Raw genomic sequence first — 25544 nt, forward strand, 5'->3', positions numbered from 1 at the left:
AAAAGCTGTTGATACTTTAAAGAGATTGAGAAAGGAGCTGAGTGAACAGCAAAGGAACCTTCGCATTAAAAATGAGTCTAGCCACAATCTTCAGTCTCAGTTAAAATATATACATCCTTAATGACAGATCCTCTGCAGCAATGTCAAAGTTGTATTTTTTATTTTGTTGTTTTTTCATAGCAAAGTTAGTAATCCACTAAGACAGTGTTCGCTCTCACTGCTACAACCATTTTTACCATAAGTTGTTTTAAATTGCTGAGGTCAGCTAAAACAGCCGATACTCTTAACTAACTTGGTCACCTACTGCCTTTTGTACTTTATGATTAAATCCCTTTTCCAACAACCTCAGAGTGATTAAACCATTTTCTGCTACACAAAATCTTGTGAAGCTATCTCATAGCTTCAAAGACATAAGATTGTTTTTAAAAAACCAGAACTAACCCTCTAATGTTTGCTTTATAATCTGGGGATGAAAGTTATATTCTCCAGACGCCATCTTTGAGTGCATGCTGAGTTCTGGGGGTTTTAATCACCACAAAGATTTGTAAGCAAGATATAGATGAACTAACATTATCAAGCCATTGATTCAATGTTTGTACTTTGCATATTTTATATGTTTTGACACACTACAGAACTGTTCACGTTGTCCCAAGTATTTGTGTAAACCAGTAGGTGATCAAAATCATTTGCTTAAGAGAAGGCAAAGTTGAAATGTTATTTTTGGGGCCCTATGTCTAATTGAAATTGAGATATGGTGATGCTAATGGGGTATGGAAGATTCCTGAGACAGCAGCAAACTGCTTGTCTGCTATCAGAAAAACTGAGCCTGCACACATTGACACTAGAATTTTTTTAAATTTCAAAAAAATTTCTCTTTAACATAAACCTTCTGTTGATGCTTTTGGAAGGACACCACCTCCTTATTTGTGTGGCATCAAATTTTTGTCATTTTAGTCTCACAGATTCCAAAGTTAACACATTAGTGTATCTGGAAATGAGCAAAATTTAATCAAACGTTTAATTGTTGACTCAAAGATACAAACATTTTTTTCCTTATTTACAAAACCTTGGACAACTAGAAAAGGTAGCCAGATATGTGAAATTCTAAGCAATAAATATGCATTTCTAAAGCATGAAAAATTATTTTCTCTAAGTTATCCACCCTCTGTAATGAAATATTACCAATTTGTGTTAAAAAACTAAATTTATCAAAAATTTTTGCTAGTATAAAGCAAAGTTAATAGATAGATTTATGCAATAAAATGACCATAGAACAGAAAAGAGTAGTATAACTGAAGCTTTAGTTGTGATAAGGAATGCAAGACACTAGACAGGTGGGTCAATTTTATTTTACTTATTACATGCAGTAGTCGAGCTTTTATGTAAATTGGACTCATCTTTCTCCAACATATAGAAAAATAGGAATGTTATCTCTGACATATTGTGGAACTCTGTTGCCATTTCTACTTAAAATTCCTGCCATTAAAAGGCTTTCTGGAAGCTTTTCAATGGCTTTCTGCTTTCTGCTGAGGAAGAAAAGCACTGGCAGGGGGCTAATGAGAGCTTCAACACAGCGCCTCATAAAAGAAAAAAAGTGCTCCCACTCACGTCACTGTTGACAACGCGACTCACAAGAAGCTTGCAAGTCATACAGTCATAAAAGCACAACACTCTATCCCAGTCAGCATCAGTGCAATCCGTTCCAACTAACAGGCTTTTCTCCCTGGGTTGTGATAATGTCTGTCTGACAAATCAAACAAGTTTATTTCAGGATAGATTAGAACTGTACGTCTTTCCTTTGTTGACAAGTGGAGACTTTCAGGCCATCTAGCAGATTGCCTGACCCAGTCACATGGCTGCACAACACTGGAGCCCCTCTAAGAAGAGATTATCAACTTCAAATGAAGATGGGTACCCTTCCATCCGTGTTGCCAATTATAAAGGTTAAATTTAGCCTTAACTTCTGGCTTCAATTTATCCAGGAAGGGTTTACAGTCATTTAATATACTTTATGTTATTAAGCAAAATTGATTTTTGCTTTAATCCTAACAAGATGTTAGTAAAGCGTTTCCCTTCAGCAATATGCAGGATTTACTGTACTCTCTTAATAAAGTACATGTTTGGAGGGAGGTTTTGATGCAGTCTGTCACAACCCGTGTCCTCAACTCCCTCTGACCGACATGTTTGAGATGTTTCTCTGCCTCAACACACCTAATATTAATTAATAGATAATTAGCAGGCTGAGGAGGTAATTCAGTTATTTGATGGGGTCTAAAAGTGGGTCCTAAAGAGCACAATTGAGAAATTCTCTGAGTGACAGTGTTGTGGAGCAGTTTCTGACTAGTATTTTTGTCCTAAAATAACATCTTTTATTGTGTGCTTATAAGTTCAAGTATGTAAAAGGAAACTAAGATGAAATGTGATAATAACTCTCTCAAATCTCTTGGGAGATGAGATTAAGCAAAACAAATAACAGGTAATTAGTTTTAGATTATTGTAATTTTTTTTTATAGCTATCACACTGTTCATTCTTGGTACCGATTGCACAGAATGCTTAACTTCCCGACACATTTTGGCTCCACTCTGGTTCCCACACTTCAAAGGTCAGTGACTTATCTTTGAGAATGCTCTGGATGCTTCCTTATCTCTGGCCTCCAAGTACCAGCCTCCCCTTGGGTCCATCATTCTGTACGCCTCCTCAAGCTGAACTGTCTCACTTGGGATGAATGGGTACAACTGACCATCTTGCTTCTTATCACTTGGACAGAGGCCATTGATTCCTCTTTAGCTGAGCGTAGATATGAGCGGGAACTGCAAACCTTAAGTCACGGTCTGTGTTGCTCCATTGTTTGACTTTGATAAACCTCACAGTGCTTCCTCATACCTCCACTTGCCTGACCAGGCCTATTGTTAAATGGGGGATTAAAAGATGGAATGAGCCCAAGTGTCTTGTTCTGTTACTTTACAAAGTGAAGAATAAAGCACAACTGGGGACTTACACTCTGTGGGCCTGCACACTGTAGTTCTTGTTGGCCAGTATTAGTATTGGTCTATGTCTAATACTTTTTCAGTACAAATAGTATGAATAGGTGTGACTGAATACATTTTATCCCACTATATTTAAACCAAGGGCCTGGCTTGACACCCTGTACTCTTTTTTTCCCCTCTCTGAGCTCAGATTTTATGTAGCATGACTCCCAGGATAAATTGAGCCAGTGCAGTAGGTGGATGGTGACCAATTTTTTTTTTTTGGGGGGGGGAGATTTCAAATTACCAAGCAACACCGTAAAAATTGTATATTTATTGGGTTTCCAAGTCTAGTTTGAAAATTCAATTAAATCTTTAGCACTCTGCCTATATTTATGTCTGGCCTCCAAGGACATGTACTGTATATATCAGGATTAGCCAAGTAATAAACACTTGATCTACACATGGCATTTGAAAAAATACTCGTTTTGCACAAGGATAGTATTTACTTTATGTAGGTTTTACACAACAACATGACGACATGACTAATAAAAACAGATGTTTATCAGTTTCTATCATCACATTTAATAAACTAATCTTGTCTAAAACATTTGGTAACATTTTGAATATGCATATCATGGGTACATATATGAACGTTTCCAAGCATACTGACTTCATTCCAACTTTACTTAAACCTGGTGAACTGTATGTAACATTTTTAGTAAAAGGTAGTTTGATTTTATTTTAGAGTTTAGCCAATACATCATTTTGCATTTATTTGCGTTTTATTTCTTTACTATTAACATTGCAATTTGCAACAACTTGAAGTTATCCGAGTTTTCTAATTTAACACCAGACAAATTAACATCTTTAGCAACTGATCAGAACAGCTCACAAAGACATAACTTAACTTTTGTAAAGTTAGTTTTTCCAGCGATAACTATTATAATTTAACTATTATTAGTTTTCTGCTACAGCTGTATAAATAGAGAAACTATTTTGGGAACTTCCTGATCCTTTGGATCCCATTTAAGGGACTTTTAAATGGTCAGTCTCAGAGTCCCTGAAAAATGCCACTCCATTTCTGCTGTCGGTGTACTGTCTGTAATCTAATGTCAGCTACAGACTCAGTGAGGTGTGTGGTCCTGTGTTCTGCATCCAGTTTTTTGATTCATGGCCTGTGAAAGGCTTGCAAAGATGTATTTTATGCGGTGTTCATTACTTTGTTGATGCAGTGGTCCTGATCCAGTCAGCTACTAGAGTTCTTTGGAACAAAGTGATCAGATGAGATTGTACTGTGGCAGCCCAGAGAGCACTGACAGCTTAACTGCCTCTTATGTGATCAATAAAAGAGGCATTTACACAGGGGACTCGCTCCACTTAAAACAAGTTGCAATAACCATTCTGTGGTTTGATCACTGCGCAGTGTGAACATGGGGGCAGCACCCATCAGAGTTGAACACTGCTGTACCATGTATGATGACATTTTTGACACCTCAAAGCAATATTTATCCAATTTTACAAATATTGTACTTTTCTTTGGGAGATATAACTTTTTTTTACAGTGTTTAAACATGGACTGCACCACAACACATTAGTAGATCTAAATTAGCTGTAAGGCATTAAAGGTCCGACGTCTGTAACGCGTTACAAATTAACGCGTTGCAGACATCACTGGTGATTGACACATAATATGACTGTTGTGCTGCTTGTGACAATACCCGTGTAGTTTTGTGTAACTTCTCTTTTAACAATAACCAGTTTCTGCAATAGAACTCAATTAATTATAATAAATAATTTTATTAATAAAATATAATAAGTTCAACTAATTGTCCCACGGGGCAAGGATCGGATCCTCTTCCTAGAGCGGAGTCACTCCGGATGTCTCTGCCAGGCCTGGAGAAGGAAAACCACCGGGATTAGAAACGCCGACCCAGTAAGATGTTTCTTATCTGTTTAAAAAAAAAATTCTAAAAGACAAAGTCTGGTGAATCATTTGACCCACAACATTATTCTTTTTTGGGATCTAGTGTATTTGAGCTCCTAACTGCAGACTTTTCATTGGATGATTTTCTTGTTTAATTTATTGAGAGATCTCTCTTTCAACATGAAATACATCAAATTAATGTACTGTATTTCAGAGGCTTTTTTCTTTTTCCCACCTTAATACCTGTGGGATGTTTCCATTTTTATTGGTCTGAATGAGTGAATGAGTGGTTGATTATTTTTAAACTTCCCTTTGTGCAGATTGTTGTTTGTTTTTTTTATGAAATATAGCAAGCTCTGCACACGTGCAGTTAGTCTTATTTTCAGGAACAGATCTCAGTGTCCCCAATGTTCTCTGTCATGTTTATCTTTTCACTTCTATTGAATCTCTCTATTACTGACAGCTCATTTTTCCATTGCTTACCTCTCCAAATGCCTGGAAACTGCCTGTCAATAGCAAATCAACTCCTGACATTTTGTCATTTTCATTTTTATCTGCAACATCTATCTGAAAATTAGAATGTGTTTGTGAGAAAACAAGGTTGAAATCATGCATGAATTTGACTAAGGAAAACTTTCCAAAATTTACATGTAAATTGCCCCAGTTGCAGGAATTGGAATGAAACATATTTGTAGTTAATGGCTTAGTTCTCTTTAGAGGACATGAAAACCATTTCGAGCACACTGATCAAGCTGAAAATCATTTTATCTGGGACAGTTGATGATAAAGATGATTCTGCTTCTAAGAGCTTTTCTTTGGCTGGCAGTGAGCCTTATGTGGATAGTAAAAAAAGTAAAAAAATAAATAAATAAAATCTGTTAAAGCAGTCAGTAAGAGAATAGAGAAAAAGCCCAGTGGAAAATCCTGGCCACAATGTGAGTGAGAGATGTGAGACACTAGCAGTAGAAAGCTGTAAATGTAATATCTAGTTATTAGAAAATTTGTCCTGCTGCAGAACAAAAGCACTGCTGGTGCCTGGCTGTTGGTAATTGGGCTTTGCCATAAAAGGTCTCTCCTCTGTTTTGCACTTCAAAGAAGTGTGTTTTTTTTTCCCCCCTTCAAATATCCGTGGAATAACCTCATCTTTCCATAGTAAGAACAACATTTTCTCTTATTTTCCAGCTTGGTATCAAATTTTGCTCCCTTATCTTTATGACTAAAGTCTGATAAAACCACAGTGAAACTTATTTTTTTATTTGTTTCAACATAAACTAATTGCACATTATTAGGCATGTTGCAGTTTGAGGTATTGAAGTCTAGTAAGCTTTACGCTTTCAAAACTGCAACTTTATCATTCATTCATTCTATTGAAAGATCTTGGAAAAACTGTTTATATGTTGTCATTGGCAGCCATGCTAACTAGCCTGAGCATTTATGGCAAGCTCTGCTATTGGGAAGAAGCTCTAGCGAAGCTTATTGCAAAGAGGTCAGGGGGGTGTGAGCAGCACATGCACAAGGGTGATTGACAGTGCTAAAACTTTCCTCTTTGCTCTGATTGGTGGATTCTGTCAGGGAGAAGTGCATTTCTGAGTAACCCTAACCCAGGGAGAAGGCAGAGGAGCTCAGTCTTTTTCTCAGGTTATAGTGACAGTTTTAACAAATATGTAAAAAAACAAAACCATTTTGTTTATAAATGTTACATATCGCAGCTTTAATATTAATCAAAAAGTAACCCCAATTGTTGGTATATTTTAATTGAAACCTTGAAACATGGTTCCTTTACTTTGTAAACCTATATATCTTTTTTGGATGCTAAGTAAAGTTAATGGACTGAACATGCCAGATTTCCTGTTATATAAGCATTCAATAACAAGAGGATTTTACAGGCACATTTCCATGACTATAGTGTTAAAAACTATAGATACTTTATTGCCCTAATTCATTTCCCCAGCTCTTATTAACATTCTTTGTCTTAAAGGCACTTATTAATCAGATTGTTGTCAACAAGTGTGACAGACAGGTTCTCTACATCTATATCTCCTTCCTGCAGGCTGTTCTGTCAGTGAAGCCTGCAGGCAGCAATTTATGGCTGCCGTTCTTCCATTTGCCAGAGCTAGATTAAAACTCCTGAGTAAAGATTGCTGCACAATTCACGATGCCTCCAAACAGGAATATTTGTGGCCTTAACACTCATCTGCACCACATCGGGACTTTATGTCCTTGCCTTCTGTTGTTGAGTTCTGTTTGTGTCCACATTCAAGCTTCCCAATGCCCTTCCGCTCATTCTCAGCTCACCTTTTGGTGCCAAAGAACAGTTGCCATGGAGATTTTACCCATGAGGTTTAGTGGGACAGGCTTATATTCAAAAGCCCTCAACAATACCGTGCAACCTCTCGTCCTCCCTATTCTTCCTTTTATTCCAGACAAAACATAGCAAACCCTTTTTACATTCACACTGCTCTACTAAAAGGTTTCCAAAAATAAAAATAAAAAAATGGAGAGAGGAACACTGAGTGTCACACTCTTAGTCTTTTTTGTTATTTTTTACTTTGGGAGCTGGTTAAAAAAGGCAAAACGTTTCCACTTCTGTTTGTTTCTCACATAATTCAACAAAGTGTTTTATTCTGTTCACATCTCAAAGCCTTTCTCCACTTAATTACAGCAGCCACCCGTCTGTGTCATTTCTCACTTCTCTACACGTTCCCTTATGAAATAGAGACATAAAGTGCATTTGAGTTCTTGTATTTACACAGATTTATTTGTTCTTTCCGCATCTTGCTTTTTCAGTTGCAACAGAAATGTTCTAAACTTTTAACTAAATAGTTAAAAATAAACCTCCTAGCTCCAGTTTTTGGACTTTCTTGTACAATCTAACGATCGATGATCACATTGTCGGTTCTTTATGCCATTGCAGTGCCTGACAAAAGTAGCAATACTCCTCGAACCTTTTTGCACTTTCAGTCACAATCTTCAGTGTATTTTGCAAAAGTTTGAAAACAATAGACCTACAGTGAATATTTGTAAAGAGGAAGGACAATTTTTCTAAAATTAAAAGTACAAATAAAATTCTGCAAATTAGTAGGCATTTTATTCAGCCTAATTTATTGTAATACCAATGAATATGTAATACCACGATCCAGTGCTTGCCTGCACAGTGAAGGCAGTATGAAGTTGTGGGGATGGGATGGGACCAATCTTATGAAACAAGGATGGAAATCCATATGTTGCAAAAGCCCATGGTATTAATATTTGTGCAAGCTACTATAATTTCTTGGATCCAAAAACTATGACTTCTGCTGCCAAGAAATTAAGATTTCAGGATCCTCCAAGGGCAACTTTCTTGCATTTGAGAAGCAGGTCTTCATTAAAAATCCCTCACACATTTCTGTTCAAATCATAACAATAGAGCTAAAATTAGGAGGAACATTTCTTGGTGAGAGTTTTTATTCCACCGGTGCAAAAACACCTTTGTATAGTGGTATCTGTCACAGTGTGAACATTGCCCTGTGGTTAAAAAGTCAGTGATCACATCAATAAGCTCATTAGAGTATTTTTACTACACCAACATCTGGTTCTACACTTTTGCCTGTGTTCAGTCTTCATGTGTTTTTTTTTGTTTGTTTTTTTTTCTCTTATCTATGTAGTGCTGACTTGTAAACTAGAACATCTCCCTCAGGAATGATTCACTTATAACATGTACAGAGCTTTTTCAGTATTGTATTTATTTATTTCATCGTCATTCTTTCAATCAGGGCAAAATCGATTTACTGATTTACTAAAGTTTAGTTTTACTTTTTAAAAATATATATATTTCTTTTGGTTTTATTGCTGCATTTTTAACTCATTAGAGTCACTCAGTTGTTTTCCTAAAGTCTTCCTTTAACTAATCGACTTCTCTTCCACTTTTCCCTCAGTAACAACGTTGAGTGTTATGATGAGATCCTACAGTGGTAGTCAATGGTAGAGCAAACAAGCTATTACAGGACAGCAAATAGAGACCAAAAAAAAGCATGAACCTCTTCCTTCCCCTAAATAACCACTTCTGCACAAAAATCCTATGCTGCTCAATATTAAGATATACATATTAAAACATGAGCATCTATGCTCTCTTAAGAAACTACCAAAACATAAACAAGGTCATGGAAAATAATGTACGGTCCTCTTGTGTATTAAAACCTTCTTCAATGCCAGCTAATGAGAAAAGAAACACGTGAAGTCGACCTGTAGTACAGGACAGGCCAAAAGCGAAGGAGCTGGGTGACAGCACTGAGTATAAATATTAATTGTGGGCTGCCAAAGAGAATCTGGAAAAGTGCTGCGGTTAGAGCCTTTTGCTTTGTACTGTGCTTTGGCAGAGCAGCTTTCACTCAATCAGCGTTTTATGTTCCAGGAAAGAGAACTTTGTTGGCAGAAAGGTAGGCTAAAGACCCTCTAATGCATACCAGAAGATGGTAAGGGTGATTAGTCACTTGAGTAAAGACTGCATGCACCTAAGATCTTAGGAGAGCAGGGCTTTCAAACATTTCAGTGCAGTTTTACAGCCAAGTGATCATATTATGAGAATTAACAAGCTATTTCTATTAAATCTAAAATAAAAATTTGATTTTTATCAAGAAACTACTAAAAATATAATTTTTATTTTTGGCTCAATGTATGCATGAGGGTGTTTATGCAAAGAACTTTAATTCTGGGACTTGGCCTGAGAAGACCTTGTGCCCATCAAATACCTTATTAAAAATCCAATATCCTATCCTCAAAGATATGATTGGTCTTAAGGTCATACAAGATAAAAAAAAATAAAATTCCAGTATCTCCTAAATGAAATAGACTTTAGTATTTCCCATTTTCTTGGTGATAACTCCTATATCTATAGCCATTTATCAGCTCTGCCTGAGGGGACATGTTTCATCTGTGCGATACAACAACACAAGAAAACACCATACATCTTGAGCTGATTGGTCCAAATCTGTGAACTATATGAAGGTGACGGGTTTATGTAAATAGTTATAGACTTTAATCTAATTGTCTTATCTAGATGGGTGATGTAATAAGCTGCACTTACACATTGTTGTCATAATGCAAATGAATTAATAGGCCAGTTTTAAAGATGGCCTGGATTGCAGAATAATTGATTTTATTAGATAGCCAAAAAACCAAAGACTTTGAAGATACAACTGATCAAAGTCATGCAGCATGATATTCAGTTTTAAATTAATGTGTTTACTGGGCCAGACACGCAGGAGAAGACAGAACAGTTTCAGTTTTATTTTCCTTCTTATGTTTATTGGATCGCTTTAAGAGTTTGTTTTTTATCCTCTCAACCTCAAAACTATATTGTTGCTGGAGTCAGAAGAGAGCAAAGTGATTACTGCAACCCAAGTTTCTTTTAGTGGTTTCCACCCTGTTTTTTTTTTTATCAGCTTTCACAACATGGAACGGTTCAACTGAGCTCACTTTAGTTCATGATGAAAGAGATGTTGGTATTTGTTTGTCCTGCTGTTTTTAGCCATGTGACAATCTAAAAATGGCTTGTCTGTGAATGTCTGGGTGTGCATTAACATAATTTGTCTAGTTTTTTTTTTTTTGAGACTTTCTTTCTAATCATCTTTATGAATGAATATCTGTGCATGACCGTGGACATACGGTATATTACATCTGATGTACATAAACTGTCTTGAAATCATGTGGATCTTTTTGTGGGTATTTTTCACATCTTATAGAATCTTGCCTTTCTCACACTCTTCCACCTACTGCACACCCTAAGCTCTCTCAAGTGTCTACCAAATTCTTAGCATAAAAATATGAGATTCCTGCCCCCTGGTGGCTTCTCCCTCTCCCCTTATCCTGACGAAGAGCTACATCTTTAAAGATTCCAGATCTCAAATTAGTCAACTGCTTACCATCTGCATTTATCATCAAATAGGAGATGAACATCTCCAGCAAGCTATATGCCAACAAAAATATCAAAACCTGGACAGCCAGAGTTGAATGTGTGAGATTGGATGCTTTTTTAGATGTGGATAAGTATAGAAAATGAAAATAGATTCTGAAAAACAATTGCATTTCCAGACTTTAATCCCACTACTAGTACATATCTATTAATTCATCCATCCATCTGACCTGAGCCATTTGCTCCATGTTTTCTCTTTCTACCCATTTTCCTGTCCTGTTAAACTGAATATTACCACTAGCAAAAAGAACAAAAGCAAAATGTGGTTATAAAAAGAACAGGGAGCTCCAGAAATCAGGGTCTGTAAAACTATGAAAATTTGACATAAAAAATTCAAAGGAAACTGTCCACCACCAACCCATCTACTCTGGGCTCCTTTAAAGCGTGAATTTTGTGAATATGTGAATTGTACCCTGCACCTTTTCAGCCCCCTACGTTTTTTCTCAAATGGCTGAAAACACGTCTCTCTTTTTTTCTATTCAGAAGTGTGTTAAGTGTGGCATTTATCAAATGATGGCTCTTTCTTTCAGCCCATTTTCTTTTCGTCTTATTTTGCCTGTTCACCTTCAAATGGGCCTAATCTGACAGCAGTTGATTAGCATTTTCTATGGCAGGTAGCCAAACGAGACAAAGGAGCTTGTTCCAACAACATAATGGATCTTGTATCTCAGCAACCCAACGGCTTCATCTGCATCATCATTTGATTAACTACAGACAAAAGAAAGGTTTGTTCTTGTATTAATCACTGCATGCTCAATCGCCCATTGTGCGTCTGCAAAGGCCTTAGCTTTGCTTCAGCGGAAGTAGGTGGTTCTCTGATCTTGTGTGTGGCCTCTCAGCAGACTTCTGCTTTTCTAAAACTCCTGCTAGTGCATATTTTGGGGGGGTGGTTGATATGAAAGCTATCCGTTTTATTGCTTTGGGCTGTTTTAGATTATAATGTAACTCCCTTTGGCCTTTCGAGGATGTTTTTTGAAAAAGAGTGGAGGATTTTAACATGCAGCCACACAAACAAATCGGTGTTGTTGGATATTTATGGGTGCATCCTCAATCGGCTCCTTTCAACTGGATTCTATTCTGATTTTACTCATATTCCCTTTATCATTATAATAGTGGGTATTTATGTATACAAAAAGCAGTGATCCCTCATGGCCATTCTCAGTCAGTATTCAGTATTAGTCTGCATGGCAGGCAAAGGAACTGAGTCATTACAAAGACTCAGATGGTTTCTTTCATTTCCCCTTTTAAAGAAGAAGAAGCATCTGTAGGGTCTGGGAAGGATGGCACACAGACGTTCATGCAGAAACGAGTGTGTTCCTGTTACTGAGCAAAGCACACAGTGGGGGTCTGTATTACTCAGCCTCTTATAGCAGGTTTTTGGAGCAGAAACTGTGAAGTTAAGTTTCAGGAAGCTGTGTGTAAGATTTTTCTACTGGCACTATTCATGTGTGAATCTTTTTTTTCTCCTGGTCTCTGTTTTGTTAAGTTTTTTGGGGGGTTTTCCACTGGATGTTTTTACTGTGTTGCTGGGACTGTAGCATTTAATACATATAGTCTTTCGCTCTTGTGAACTTGTCCTAATTTTGTCAAGTTTTACCTTCAAAGGCTTCCTATAGTCTTGTTTCCTTTGTTCCACTATTGGACCAAAGGAAGCTGGTCCAAGCACAATATTTACTGCTAGTGAATTGTACAATTTAAGATCAATACAACTTTATACTGTGCATTTTCTCTTGGTTTTCTCTGTGTTGTAAGTGCTTTTAGCTAATGAAACGTGCCACAGAGGATCAACCTGGAATCTGTTTATAGAGCAAATTTTGGCGCAACCCGGCTCCCCTTTCGAGTTGGGATCGGGTCAGCCCGGGGTTTTAAATCTAAACTCTAACATGCAACAATTTGCATACAGTTTGCGAATCATCGTTTAAAGCAGACATTAAAAATGTTTCTAAGGGTTTTTTCAGTCTTATGTTTTTATTGAAGAAATTGAAAACAAAATGTTCTTCAAACGTTCTTGACAGATAAGAAAAAAAAGCCTACACATACGCATTTAGAATTGTCTAATGTTTATAAAATTGTAACATAAGCTTAATTTTACAATCAAGCTAAATCAAAATAAGCTAACATCATCATCTAAAAGTAGTGAAAACAACAAAAAAAAATTTTAACAAGATAAGAACAAACAACCACTGCAAGCACAAATATTTTCTTCAAACATGCCATTTGACAGCTATCTGGCGCCTGACTCACCAAAAGCCCAGCGCCGAGCCTTCTTTCTAATAAAGCCATTGATCATGTCCTCAATGTCTAGCCAACTGGCTTTCATTGGACAATATGGCCAGACTGTAAACCCTGTCTTGAGACATAGTGGACCTCAGATGTTTTTTGTTTTTTTTCAGTTTTACTGAAAGCTCTCTCATCACCAGCACCAGTCACAGGCAATGTACAAAATATATGTAAAGCAATGCAGACCTCTCCCTAAATGTTTTCCTGTTGCAATTTGCTAATCGCATTTATCAGACCTGATCACGTCTGCATGTTTGCAGTTAACAATAGTCACCCAACTCAGCAACTTTCTTGCTATATTTAGCAACATTTCAGATGAAAATAAATAAATAAAAAATTGGTTTTGGCCAAAATCAGGCTTTTTAAAGATCGGCGATCAGCCGCAAACAGGTGCACGTCTACTTACGAGGCATTGTATTGGTGAAATCACAAGGTAAAAGACAAAATCCAAAAACTACTGGAAAGACTATTTCTGATCACAAATAGTTAAGTCCCCATCCATATATTTGTGGTGTTTTAAAACTGCAAGGTTCATGTCATCTCCGGGACAACTGAACAAAATGAAGAGGTGAAAGCTGTGAAACAGTGAAGAGGAGAGAAGAGAGCGATAGAGCTGAGAAGAGGGTGCGGGAAACAACAGAGGAGAAACAAGAGGGGGACAAAATGCACTGGGAGCAGTGGAGTGGAGGCGAAAGAGGGTAGAAGAGGGATGTGGGGAGATGGCACTCTGATGTAATTAAAGTGGCCTGTTTGAAAGGCTGCACCTCTCCCACAAGCCTCCACATATGAAAGGTTTGGGAGTTTATGAATACAGTATGGATGCAGTGGGAGAGGTGACAGTTTCACAGGGAGAAATACAGCGTGACGTTGTTAATAAGGAACTAAAGTGCATCTGTGCTGCCCCAATTACATGAAATGACTAGCTGGCAGATCAGAGGCTCATGTCTGCTTAAACTAGGATTTTCCCTCATAGCAAGTCCTTTAAGATTAGGCACCCGCTAATGTTTATTCCTAATCAGTCAAAAACAAAGCAATGTACAAATATATATTCTTCAAATCTTAGTTTAGCATTACCTCTAGGCCTCTATTTTTTTAAGAATAACGTTTTTAATAAAACTTCTTAAACATTTGCATTACCAGCAGGTGGTGATAACATCATTATTAACAACATTAGAGTTCAAAAGAATATCCTACACAAGGTTAAGCAGGTTAAGATGTGGTTTAGGTGACAAAATAGCAACAAATAATTTGTTTTTTAACATGTATATCATGCTATACATATATAACCATAGTATTTAGTAATATAATGATTTTTTTTTTTTTTTTATTAAATTTCCTGAAGAGTTAAGCTAATGTTGGTAAAATTTTCTCTGCTTTGACATGCCACAGTGACAGTTTGTCTAGTAGTTTGATTTGGTTCCAGTAAATCATGTGATGGTGGCCTGTATCAGAAGCTTAACTTTTTGTTTTGAAGATTGTACATTTTTGTTATGTTCTTTAGTTTGTTCTCTCCCACACACACAGCTGTCTGGGAAAGACATGCAGAGCAGGTCAGTGTTTTAAAAACACTCAGACAGGAAGGTGGAGTTGTAAACACCTTCCTGTCTGAGTGTTTTTAAAACAGTCAGACAGTGTTTTATTTAATATTTTTTTAATCTTAGAAAAAGATTAAATAATTTACACATTAAGCAATACACAGTACGCCCAACAGAGAATAAACCTTCATAGAGGCAAATAAGGTTGAGAACAAAGACATCTGTCACTCTTAACCTCATTTTAAAGAGCACAAAATTTCAGATTTGTTAGTTTAACAAAATAACAGGCACAACCTGCAATATAACTTTATGAGCAATGTAATTGAAAACACTGAGTTTGTAGTGAACTGCCAACTGCACACCAACAAGCAAAAGTCTGAGTTTTGCCATGGACTCTGATACTGATCAACTAAAACACAATACTATTGATCGGATCAGGACAGCAGTAGTTTAAACCTCCGATCTACTAGTTTTTCCCATTTTACCTGTTGCTTTCAGGTATGTATTTCAACAAATATTTATGCAAAGTTTGCTGCTTCATGACTAAGTAGTTGTCATTTGCTTACATCAGAAGTACTTAGTGGATTTTATACTTTCAGCTGGAAAAAGGTCAACATGGAGGGTTACTTTTTCCAAACAGCTGGGCTTTGTAAAATATTTGTTTTTATGTTGCAGCACAGAGTTTGTGTTAAGAGAATGAGGAATGTGTTTATCTTTCACTGATCAACAGTATCTTTGCAGATTGTTTAAAACTAGCTAGCTGGATGTTCATAGTACTTTTAGGAGCTAAATGCCAAAGCTGGATGTTGAACTTCCCCTGAATGAATTATATCGTAAATTATTAAAAACAGTTCCTATAATCTACAAAGCAAAACATATAAGGAAAAAGAAGATTTAAAATATAAGGTTATGCATTTACATAACCATGTCAGTTTTCTTTCCTTTTGGGTTTCAGCAGAATTTTAAAGAGATTTTGCATGTAAATCTTGCAAATAAAATCTAGAAATTCCTGTATCGTCTTTCATTGTAGCAACTACATATCTGATCATCAAAAGTGATGGAATATTAGCATACATCAGAGGAATATTGCACTCGAGTTATGTGCATTTTTGTCTTTCTTTTTATTTTTTGCCCTGCTCATATTCTTTCATGTGCCCTGTTCTCAGCATCTTTGATCAGTTCAGCCTTCCGAGACTTTGATGTGTGAAGCCATTCATTACTGTAATTCAATTTGGAGGTACCCGACAGCAAGGGTTTACAATTCGAATTGTGAAATTCCAAGTTTGATTGTGCGCTTTAAACACATTCCTGAACGGTCCTGGCTAGGGATTTGGTGTAATTTAAGCTTAGAGTTCAAAGCAAAAAGATTGAACAGGACATCCAAAGTACTGTTGGTATAAGGAACAAAACAAATCCAAATATACTGAAACAAAAAGTACATAGATTATAAATTGAGGGTTAAAGATTGTGATTGGTGCAGAGCAAGAGAGAGAAAAAGTGAAACATGTTCAAACCATAACAGCTGAAGGTACACTGTTTCAGGCAAGAGAAAGACAAAAACAGGCAATATTAAAGAACAAGGTCACACAAACACGAAGATGCAAGAGATTTTCAGCAAAAAATGAACAAAAGAGCAGTACAAGTCTGGAAAAAGGGAAATACGTGAAGTTTTTTTAGCAGCGCATATTTTGACAAACAAAATGTTATTCTACTCCCCCAACTAATTAGAGAAACCGTTGCTGTTTTTAAAATCCTTCACATTTTTTTTTTTTTTTTTTTTTGCATATAATCCTTGGAGCTTTTCTTTTTCTGTTGCTAAAACTAAAATGGTAAAAGACAGATTCCAAAACTCAATCACAGACATAGCAGGGTGCCAGAGACTCCTGGGACCCCCCTCTCCTCTGACAGAAAAGCCGGGCCTGTGCCTGTCTCCACCCTTTTTCTTTTGCCGCCTGTCTTTTCAGTCAGTGTGTCATTTGCGGCAGCCTTTCAGGGCTCCATCACAAATCTTTTCGAAGATGCTCCCATTGTTTGCGCTACAGCATTATGAGATTCCTTTGTGTGCGTTCCTCTTTGCTCCCTGAGGACTTTGCTGAATCTTGAAAGCAGCATAGATTGGCAGTGGTGGGATCTCTTTATTTTAACTTTTGGTTTTGTGTTTTTCTTTCTTCTGCTAGGTAATAATGTGAATAATTTCTCTTTGTTTTGGCCTTTCTCTGCTGAGAGTTCGGCGTGTGATTAATTGGTAGTGTAAAGCACCGACCAATTTTAAATCACAAGGGAGGGACCTGTGGTGCTCGTTTTATTGGCTGTTTTTTCTTCCCTTGGTTAGGACAGCATGCGGGTGGAGCATCTGAATTAGATTAAATTTAATTAAGGCATGGGCCCCCTGACTACAGTGGCACATTACAAAGGCTGTATGCCAGGATAGTTGTTGGTAGGTATTCAACAATGTGTGTGAACATAGTTACTCACACACTGAAGAAGCTCCCTGAGGCCCTCAAGGTCAGATAAACAGAGGAAATAAGCACTGTGGTGTCTAAAAGGAAAGGAAAATACAGAATCAGAATTTATCATTTGTAAGCATGCTTGTTTTTTCATGTTGTATTCTCGGAAAAAAAAAAAGTGTAACCTACATATCCTGAATTTATCAAGGTAAAAGAAATACCTCATTGAAATAGAATATTTCTTTCAAGACAGATCTCAGCAATTGCATCATGCTTTTAGTGACAGTTTAAAAGCATTTATACATATACAGCAAAGTGAGAGATAATCGGCGAGAGGAACTCAATCATTTGCGGTATTTCTCCTGAAGTGATGAAGCTAGTTTGCTCAGTCAAATGGAAGAAACCGTTTAAAAATATGAACTACTTTCACTGGTTGTAACAGTAAAATATAAAATTATTAAAAGCTGATTTAATTAATTATCAATATTTGACTTCAGTGTGGTTTACTTAAAATTATCTGCTTCTAGATTATATTTTAGCGATGAACACTAACATAAGCTTTATGTATTTTTTAAAAAACAACTTTCAGCTTATTTTGCCTTGGTGCCCAAAATTTGCTTTGGAAAATTTTAAATTGGGTAAGGAAAAAAATAATTATTATGCATGTCCATTTCCATAAATCATGTGGAGCGGTGTCTTCAGTTGTCTTTGTGGAATGAAATGCAAAAAGTGAATAGCAGCTTGATTTTGTATATGTTTACATTCCATTCCAGGTTTTTTTGGAAACTCTAAGTGCATGATTTGAGCCCCAGTGCGTAAACAAAGAGCATACTATCGTCAAAAGCCTTCAAAGTGACAAAGTAGATCAGAATGAGTCACATTGGTCTTCTTAATTTTGTTTTCCCTGTTCTCACTGCTCTTTAAATGTGGAACTGGTTCAAACACCATTTTATTTATAAGCCCATAAGTGTATCCATGCCTGGAATGATTCAAAGAGCTGCAAGATGGCTTCCTTCTTGCAATTTCTTGCTATCAAATCCCTCCAGAAGGAAGTGTTTTTCAGAACACTAGTTTAAACTTGAGATTTTCTGTAATGGTCATTTCCTGGCAAGCATTCTGTGGAACATCCTTAACTGCCTGCTTGATGGCTGGTAGACAGAGACTGGTTTACTTTACAGGCGATGCACATGAACTTTTAAGTAGCACCACAGAAGCCTGGAGGACGAAGCTTAGAAAGCCTCCCTTTGAGTGTTTTTTAAGCTTTTTTTATGTGACGTACAGACGTTTGATGTTCGCAGTCCCCTAAGGCAGAAGTTTAATTTGAAGTAAAACGGCAACTGTAAAATACTTTTATGTAGCTCGTTCCTCATTAGCACATGCTTTCTGCAGCTCTGTAATAAATAAGATTTCTTCCCTTCACTCTTCTTCTCTGCTTAATACAACAGTGGTGTCGGCTGATAAGCTGAAACACCATTTACACGAGCCCCATTCCAAGTGCCTGATTGAAATTCTTTCACTGTAATATCAGTCAGTGGAAATGTTTAAGTGCTATTCCCTCATCCTATCCAGAATAATAAGCTGCAGTGCTCTCTGGCTTTATAGTCGTCCCTCTCCTCCCTTAATCTAGTAGTTTGGCTCGCTGTGAGTTTGTTCCTCCTAGCCCAAGCTTTCATTGTGGCCAATAAGTTCCCTGCACTTCCAAGTGTTTTGCAGAGTCCTTATGTGACTGTGACAAACATGGTGATGTGTGACAGCTGCTGGTGTTCAGCAGGCCTTCTCTCATCGTTGATGTGGAGCGAGCAGCATTTGATGTCGGAGTGTTAGGGGTGGTTTTGTCCTCACAAAGACTCATTTACTTTCTGTCTGTGTTCTGGTTCCTTCATATTAGCCTTCAACAAGTCTCAGCAGTGATCCATGACTTGTCCTTTATGTCTCGTAGAGCTCATTGGGCCTCACCTCTCATCTCCAAGAGGGGCTTTTGTTATTGAATCACACGTAATATATTTCAAAATGATTGTGAAAACAATTTACTGCTTTGTATTCACGACTGTCTCCTTCGCTTCTGTCTCTGTTCCCCCCGGCTTTTCATCTCCACGGCTCATCTTCCTGTTTCCTCAGCCTCTGTGTCTAAATCCTTCCTTCCTACCCCTCGGCATCCCTGTTTACATCAAGCAACACACCCTATCATGTATTTTTTCTTCTCCTTTTTCTTCCACACAGAAGCTCCTGGCTTTGTGACACTGGACCATAGTCTGCGCTATTACCCCAGCATCACATACGGTGTCATTGGCAGCGCCATCATCTTCGTCCTGGTGGTGGCCCTGTTGGCCTTGGTGCTTCATCACCAGAGGAAACGGAGCGTCCTGTTGCCCAGGAGTGTAAGGGGGAGCACGCATCACCACCAGCCCCTCCTGCTGTCCCGACTAGTCATCCTGGACCGGAGCCACGCTAATGCCAGAGGTCTAGGTCTGAGCCCCGGCTCCAGCAATGCTGCGGGCCAGTACACTGCAACTCCTCAAGCTTTACATCTGCTGTCCGGGGCCATGTATCCCTCCTCAGTGTCCTTAGACTCGCCTCCCTCGTACTCTGAATCAGTTCTGGATGTCAGGTAAATGAACGTTCTTAGCATTTTGGATTTTAAAATCTGCTTAAGTAAAATACAACAGACAACTCGCATGTTGTTAAGTACAACAACTAGTCCATTATGTAGTTTATTCGACTACATAAGCCGAATAAACAGACTTATATAGCCTGTCTAAGTTCTCCCCAGCTCTTCATCGCCTCATCTTCCTGTTTCCTCAGCCTCTGTGTCTGAATCTTTCCTGCCTGCCCCTCAAATGAGGGCTGATATTTGAGCAATACAAAAAAGTTTTACAAGATTATTAAGGTTTCCTAAAATATTTTCCTGACATATGTTTTTTCTTTTAGCTATTTTACTTTCTGCTTATCTCTACTTTCTGTTTAAGAAATATACCTCGTGTATTTTTCTTAGTGATTTGACAAACTTTTCACACCCGTTGAAGTCTTATTACATACGTCATAACCACAAATGACAATAGTTTTTATTGGGATTTTGTTTACAGACTAACACAAAGTATTGTATAATTGTGAAGTGGAACAAAGGATGAGGAAGTTTCTCAAATTCCTTCACAAGAAAATGTAGCAATGTATTTATTACTTTAAAAATATATGAAAATAAAAACAGATAGTGTGTGTATTTGTACTGACACAAAATATGGACCACACAACCTTCTTATATATGATGTGTACCTTATATGTAGCAAAATGCAAACAAGAATTCTTACAGCTATTTTCAACAATCACTTTCTTCTTGCCACTCTCACACAAAGACCAGATTTATGGAGTATAATTATGAGTCTGGAGCCACAATGGACCTTGACTCCTTCTCTGATTAACACTCACTGTTCAGTTCGACTAGATGTTGTTTACAGGTATCAGAGTAAAGGGAGGTAAATACATATACACACATCACTTTTTTCATTTAGGTATTTGTTATGTAAAACTTAATTGAAGTTTGAGGTTATGATGTGAGACAATATGAAAAAGTTGATGCCGTATGAAAGCCTTTACAAGGCACTCTATGCAATTGCTTTGTAAAGTCTCATTGTGCTTTGTTTTTCCATAGTCGGCCTCCTTGGTTTGATCTTCCCCCTCCACCTTACGTCAAAGACAGCGAACTTTCTTCAGAGGGAAATCTTCCTCAGTATGACAATCTGCAGGATGGTCTGAGCCATCGCACATCGCCTGACTCCGCATCCCCACCTCCCAGGATGCTTCCCCCGGACTCGCAGACGGGTCCCAGTCCTACAGATGAGTCAGACCAGCTGTAGTCCCTGTCATATAGACTGATCAGACTTTGGACAGTCAAACAGCTGGACTCACTAATCCAGCTAATAGAGCTATCAAAGACTAAAGGACAGCCCTAAATAAAGACCCTTTGGAAAAGATTCAGGGGAGTTAATCAATTTGAAAAGGGTCCCAAACTGGCTGCCTTCACTTCAGCCTGCTGAAGCTCCTGTAGACTGAACTTGTGTGCTGGTTCCCTCTGCTGGCATGATAGATTAATTACATTTCAAAGTGTTCAGTTGGTGTTAATTCAGTTCCTTAAAGACATTTTATCTATTATACTTACCAGTGAAAATACTGAAGATTACAAAGAAGAAATCAACTGCTCATCTTCGTTGGGGTACACTTCTGATTAGCATAGGAAGAGTTTTGCTATCTTTTAAAATACTCCACAATGTGCCTATTTAGATTTAAAACATAATTAAATTAGATTTAGCTTAAATTGTTTATTTCCCAGTTCATCGAATGAACCATCATATGAGACATACAAACACAAACTAATACCTTGCTGCTTCTTTGAAACAATTTTAAATAGATCAGCTTTTTTTTTTTTTTTTTTACTCATTAAATGTTTTCCTTTGTGTCTCATCTTGCCATTTAGTTAAATACCAATAACAATATGTAATAGGACCACCTATGTTGTAGGAGACAATGTTTGTACTTAATGTTCTAAAATCATTCCTCTATGCAGAAGAACCGCGACGTTTGGAACCTGTAAGACCAACAGGGTTCATACACATTCTGCTTTATATTACATACGAATGCAAAGGGGGAAATGTGGTTTGACAAAACATGTTATTGCTTATTTGGTGTCCTAAAAGAAAAATGTATGAACTTTTAAAATAGAAAAAACTTCTGTATTTTTTTTTTCCACTAATTTAGATGCAAATTAAATTGTCACATCCCAGCTTGAGTTGAACATTTTAACCACAGTATTTTTTTTCTCTTCCATTTCCAGGATGGAACAAGTAATAACACAAACAGCCATTAGATTCTATACTACCTTTTTCTTTTCTTTCAAATTTGGAATCCATGTCCATAGCAGCAGCTGGGTGTGAGGTAGAAAAAACATTAGACTGAAATGCACATGTAAAGAAATTGTGCACAAAAGTCAAAACAAATCAATCTATTTAAAACAGAACACTACTTAGAATGTGAAGTAAAATATGATTGCGTTGTAAGATCTTCTGGTACAAAAGTAAATGAAACCAAAGATATGAATACTAAAACTTTACCAATAAAAGAAACAACTATGTGTCTGTAATTTTATCACCAAAACAACTGCAAATGTTTGATTGGGTGAAACTGGACATGAGTCTCAGGTCGAATTCCCACCAGTGTTGATTTGAGATTTTGTGGCGATCAAGTCCTTCTTTATTTCTAATTTTTAGTCCCAATTTTATCTATCTACACAAATCCCAGATCTGGGAAGTTTTCTTTCATGATTTCTTTGTTCTATGTAGTGTATACATTTGAAGTAAAACAAATTTCCGATTCATATCCTGAGTTGATATTTCTTTTTTTCTACTGTCAAAATATATTTCTTATTGGTTGTTGGTCAGGCTTTTCTATACCAATAGCTTAGAAGCATGTACTTAAGACACTAAATAATCCATAAACAGTGTGATAAAGCTATACTAATAAATAGAGACTGATTAGAAAAAGGGTTGTCAAAGTTTAGACTCTGAGAGCAAAACTCACACCAGTATGCAGATAAAAAGAACGAGGAAGAGATGGATAGAAAATGTGAACACAGCTGCTAGAACAGATCTAGGAAATACTGGATGGCAAAAGTGACGCCAGCATTAACATAATTTGGCTATATGTTTTGGTGGGGGGTTGCAAATATTCATAATAATATTGATTATATTAGTCGCAGATATATAACACAGCTGGTGGAAAAATAACCCAAACTATTTCAACAACTTTAAAAGAAGGTGTAGGCAATTTGTCACGTTTTCAGACGTACTGTAAGGATGCCAACATCTGCCTTGCTTCAATATGATTCTCTCCTGCCTCTGACACTGAAGTGTGGCTAAAAGAAATGCCACTTGTGTGACTGAATCACATCATATTTACACAGTCAGAAAATAGGAGGTTTGGGATTTGTAAATAAAAGCTCATGAGCAAGTGCTGTATGATGATATAGTTGCTGACATTACTGCCTTGCAACTAGACGGTTCTGGGTGGACAAGCCTGCAGATCCGTTCTGGTACAGAAAATTTTACTTCAATTAAACAATTAAATTACTCAAAAACGTGTTAGATTCTAACTACTGAGTTGAAGTTTAGACACAAGGAGAGTTTATCAACTTGTATTTTAATTATCAAATCAAATTTCAAAGCATCTGCACAACCTACACTTCATAAGCAGATCAACAGCAGGTACATTTCACAGAATCAGATTTCCCAAACACATCTAACATCTACAAGCTCAAATTGAGCAAATTCAGATACACATTATTAATAGAGATGTAGTTTCAAAGCTTTCTGTGTGCACACGAAAAGCTTTGTAGGTGCAATGAAACCCCCTCAGAGCAGACTCCATATTCACCAGTACCATTACTGTTTCCTCCATGTCAGGGAGAGAAAAATGAAGTGCTTTGTGACTAAAGCAGTTAAACAGTACTGAAATGGTAGAAAATATGTTTTTACTCAGTGTAATTAGGGAGCATATAAAATGGGATATCTGGTGAAACTAAATATCAATTCAATAGAAAGCAAATTAAGTCAAAGAGTGATTTATTTATTTATTTATTTATTTTAAATTATAGAGTGGTATGGGTGGTTTAATCTAGGGCATTCAGTTCCAAAACTTTCCAATAGATGTCACTAGATCACCATTCAGGACAAAATTCAGTATAGCAGGAAGTCAAAGGGATGCCTGTCTTGGATGTTTATGGATGTTTAGCACATGTGTTTTTGAACATTTTATCCATTGTTTGCTTTGCGTTTAAAGGAACAATATCTATTAAGCTGTTTTTTTCAACCATTTGACTTTAAATTTGTCCTCTGATGTATAACATTGATGGTAAACATCTACTCCATGTGTCTCACATTCAGTTTAGAATCAAACAGCGCTTAGCAGCCGCCTCAAATTTGCATTGTAATGATCCCCTTATAACCTTCCATCTCATTTTGCCATTCCCACCCTAATATCCGCATCACATTGTGACACATCAGATAACATGATACCATCTTTGACTTCCCTGCCTGTTCCCTTTGCTTGGTTTTCCCATCACTTTATCTGAACATCACTTTATTCGAACCCTTTATTCCAGCCTGCTCATCCTTTTTTTCCCCCCTTCATCCAAGCACATAACTCATTTTCATCCCTTTAATACCCCCTCCTCCATTTTCTAAAATTAACCAGTCTTCTCTGGACACTGCACTGTTCTTTACCTCATCTTAAACTCTGATGCTGGAGGCCCATGTTTGCTTAGCCTGAGCCCTTAACTACACAGACTTTAATTAAAAGCCTGCACACTTCTTTCTCTGCCTGTCGCACACTTTTTCTGGTGCACAAGCAGGATGGGAATCGTGCTATACTGCAAAGTATAGCCTACTGGTCAGGCATGCTTTATGAATGTCATGTTATGTCACATTAGTGCAGAGAGCACTAATGTAAAACAGAAGCGACAATAAACCAAGATAAGGTGAGAATCACCAAGATAAGAACTATTTCTATCCTTCAAACTGCAGTAAGTAATTTATTTATTTTTTTTTTCAATTTTTTGGTTTTTTTTGTTTGTTTGTTCGTTTTACTTATTTGTTGTGTGTCATTATGCCATGACAGAATAATATGAAACAGATGATCTGTAAAAACTGACCTCCTCTGCCTTTTTCCTTTGGTCCTACTGTCATCTGCAGAAATATACCACTAAGACACACAACCAATCAGAGCCAGAAGGAGAAAAGGAGATAATATAAAAGGTGCAATAACCTGGTTGCAAAAGTGTGCACACTGATAGTTAAATTGATCTCCTTTTGGTTCGCTTCCAGCGTTCAGTCTTTTTGGCTTCCCACTTGCCATCAATTACTGTCCTGCCAATAAGGTTCAACTTTCCCTAATTGGATTTTCCTGACATTTGATCATTTTAACCTTTTATCTTAAATCCACAGTTTTCAGATTGTTTAGAAAGGATTAAAATGGTTTGGTTGTACAAATAGTATCAGATATCAATTGGAAAAATGATACCAAAAACCCACTCCACTGTATATGGAGTGGGTTTTGACTGACATAAAGACAGTCATGCATAATTAGAGAAGCGAATGAGCAACAGTGATGTTACAGTACGTTTATTGAAGTTGATGTATGATGTTGTCGTGAACTTAAATGTCATGGCCATAAGTAAACTGCAGCAGGTCCTGAAAGGTATTTATTTGCTTACTGAGGTGTGTCAATACTAGTCTCTCCAGAACAGAGAGACTAGTATTGATGCACTAAGTCTGCGGGACAGATGCACAAGCATTCTAAGATCAAGACAGATCAAGATGTCTTCCACAGAACTGGAACCTTCTGTTGGGTCAGGCTAAGGTTGAAAAGGTGCTGCAGAATGCCACTTAACTGGT

At 37.1% G+C, this 25544-nt stretch overlaps 1 protein-coding gene across 1 annotated transcript in view; it reads left to right on the plus strand.

Moving 5' to 3' along the window:
- The window catches only part of ldlrad3 (low density lipoprotein receptor class A domain containing 3), a 94110-nt gene extending 71631 nt beyond the window's left edge, over window positions 1-22479 (plus strand). The window contains exons 5-6 of the mRNA XM_044124952.1: window positions 19327-19714; window positions 20753-22479. Coding sequence (XP_043980887.1) covers window positions 19327-19714; window positions 20753-20957 — 593 coding nt within the window. The 3' untranslated portion in view covers window positions 20958-22479. The remainder of the gene's footprint in view (window positions 1-19326; window positions 19715-20752) is intronic.
- Window positions 22480-25544: the final 3065 nt, after the last annotated feature.

This window comes from Gambusia affinis, linkage group LG08, assembly GCF_019740435.1.
Source record: "Gambusia affinis linkage group LG08, SWU_Gaff_1.0, whole genome shotgun sequence".
NCBI lineage: Eukaryota > Metazoa > Chordata > Actinopteri > Cyprinodontiformes > Poeciliidae > Gambusia > Gambusia affinis.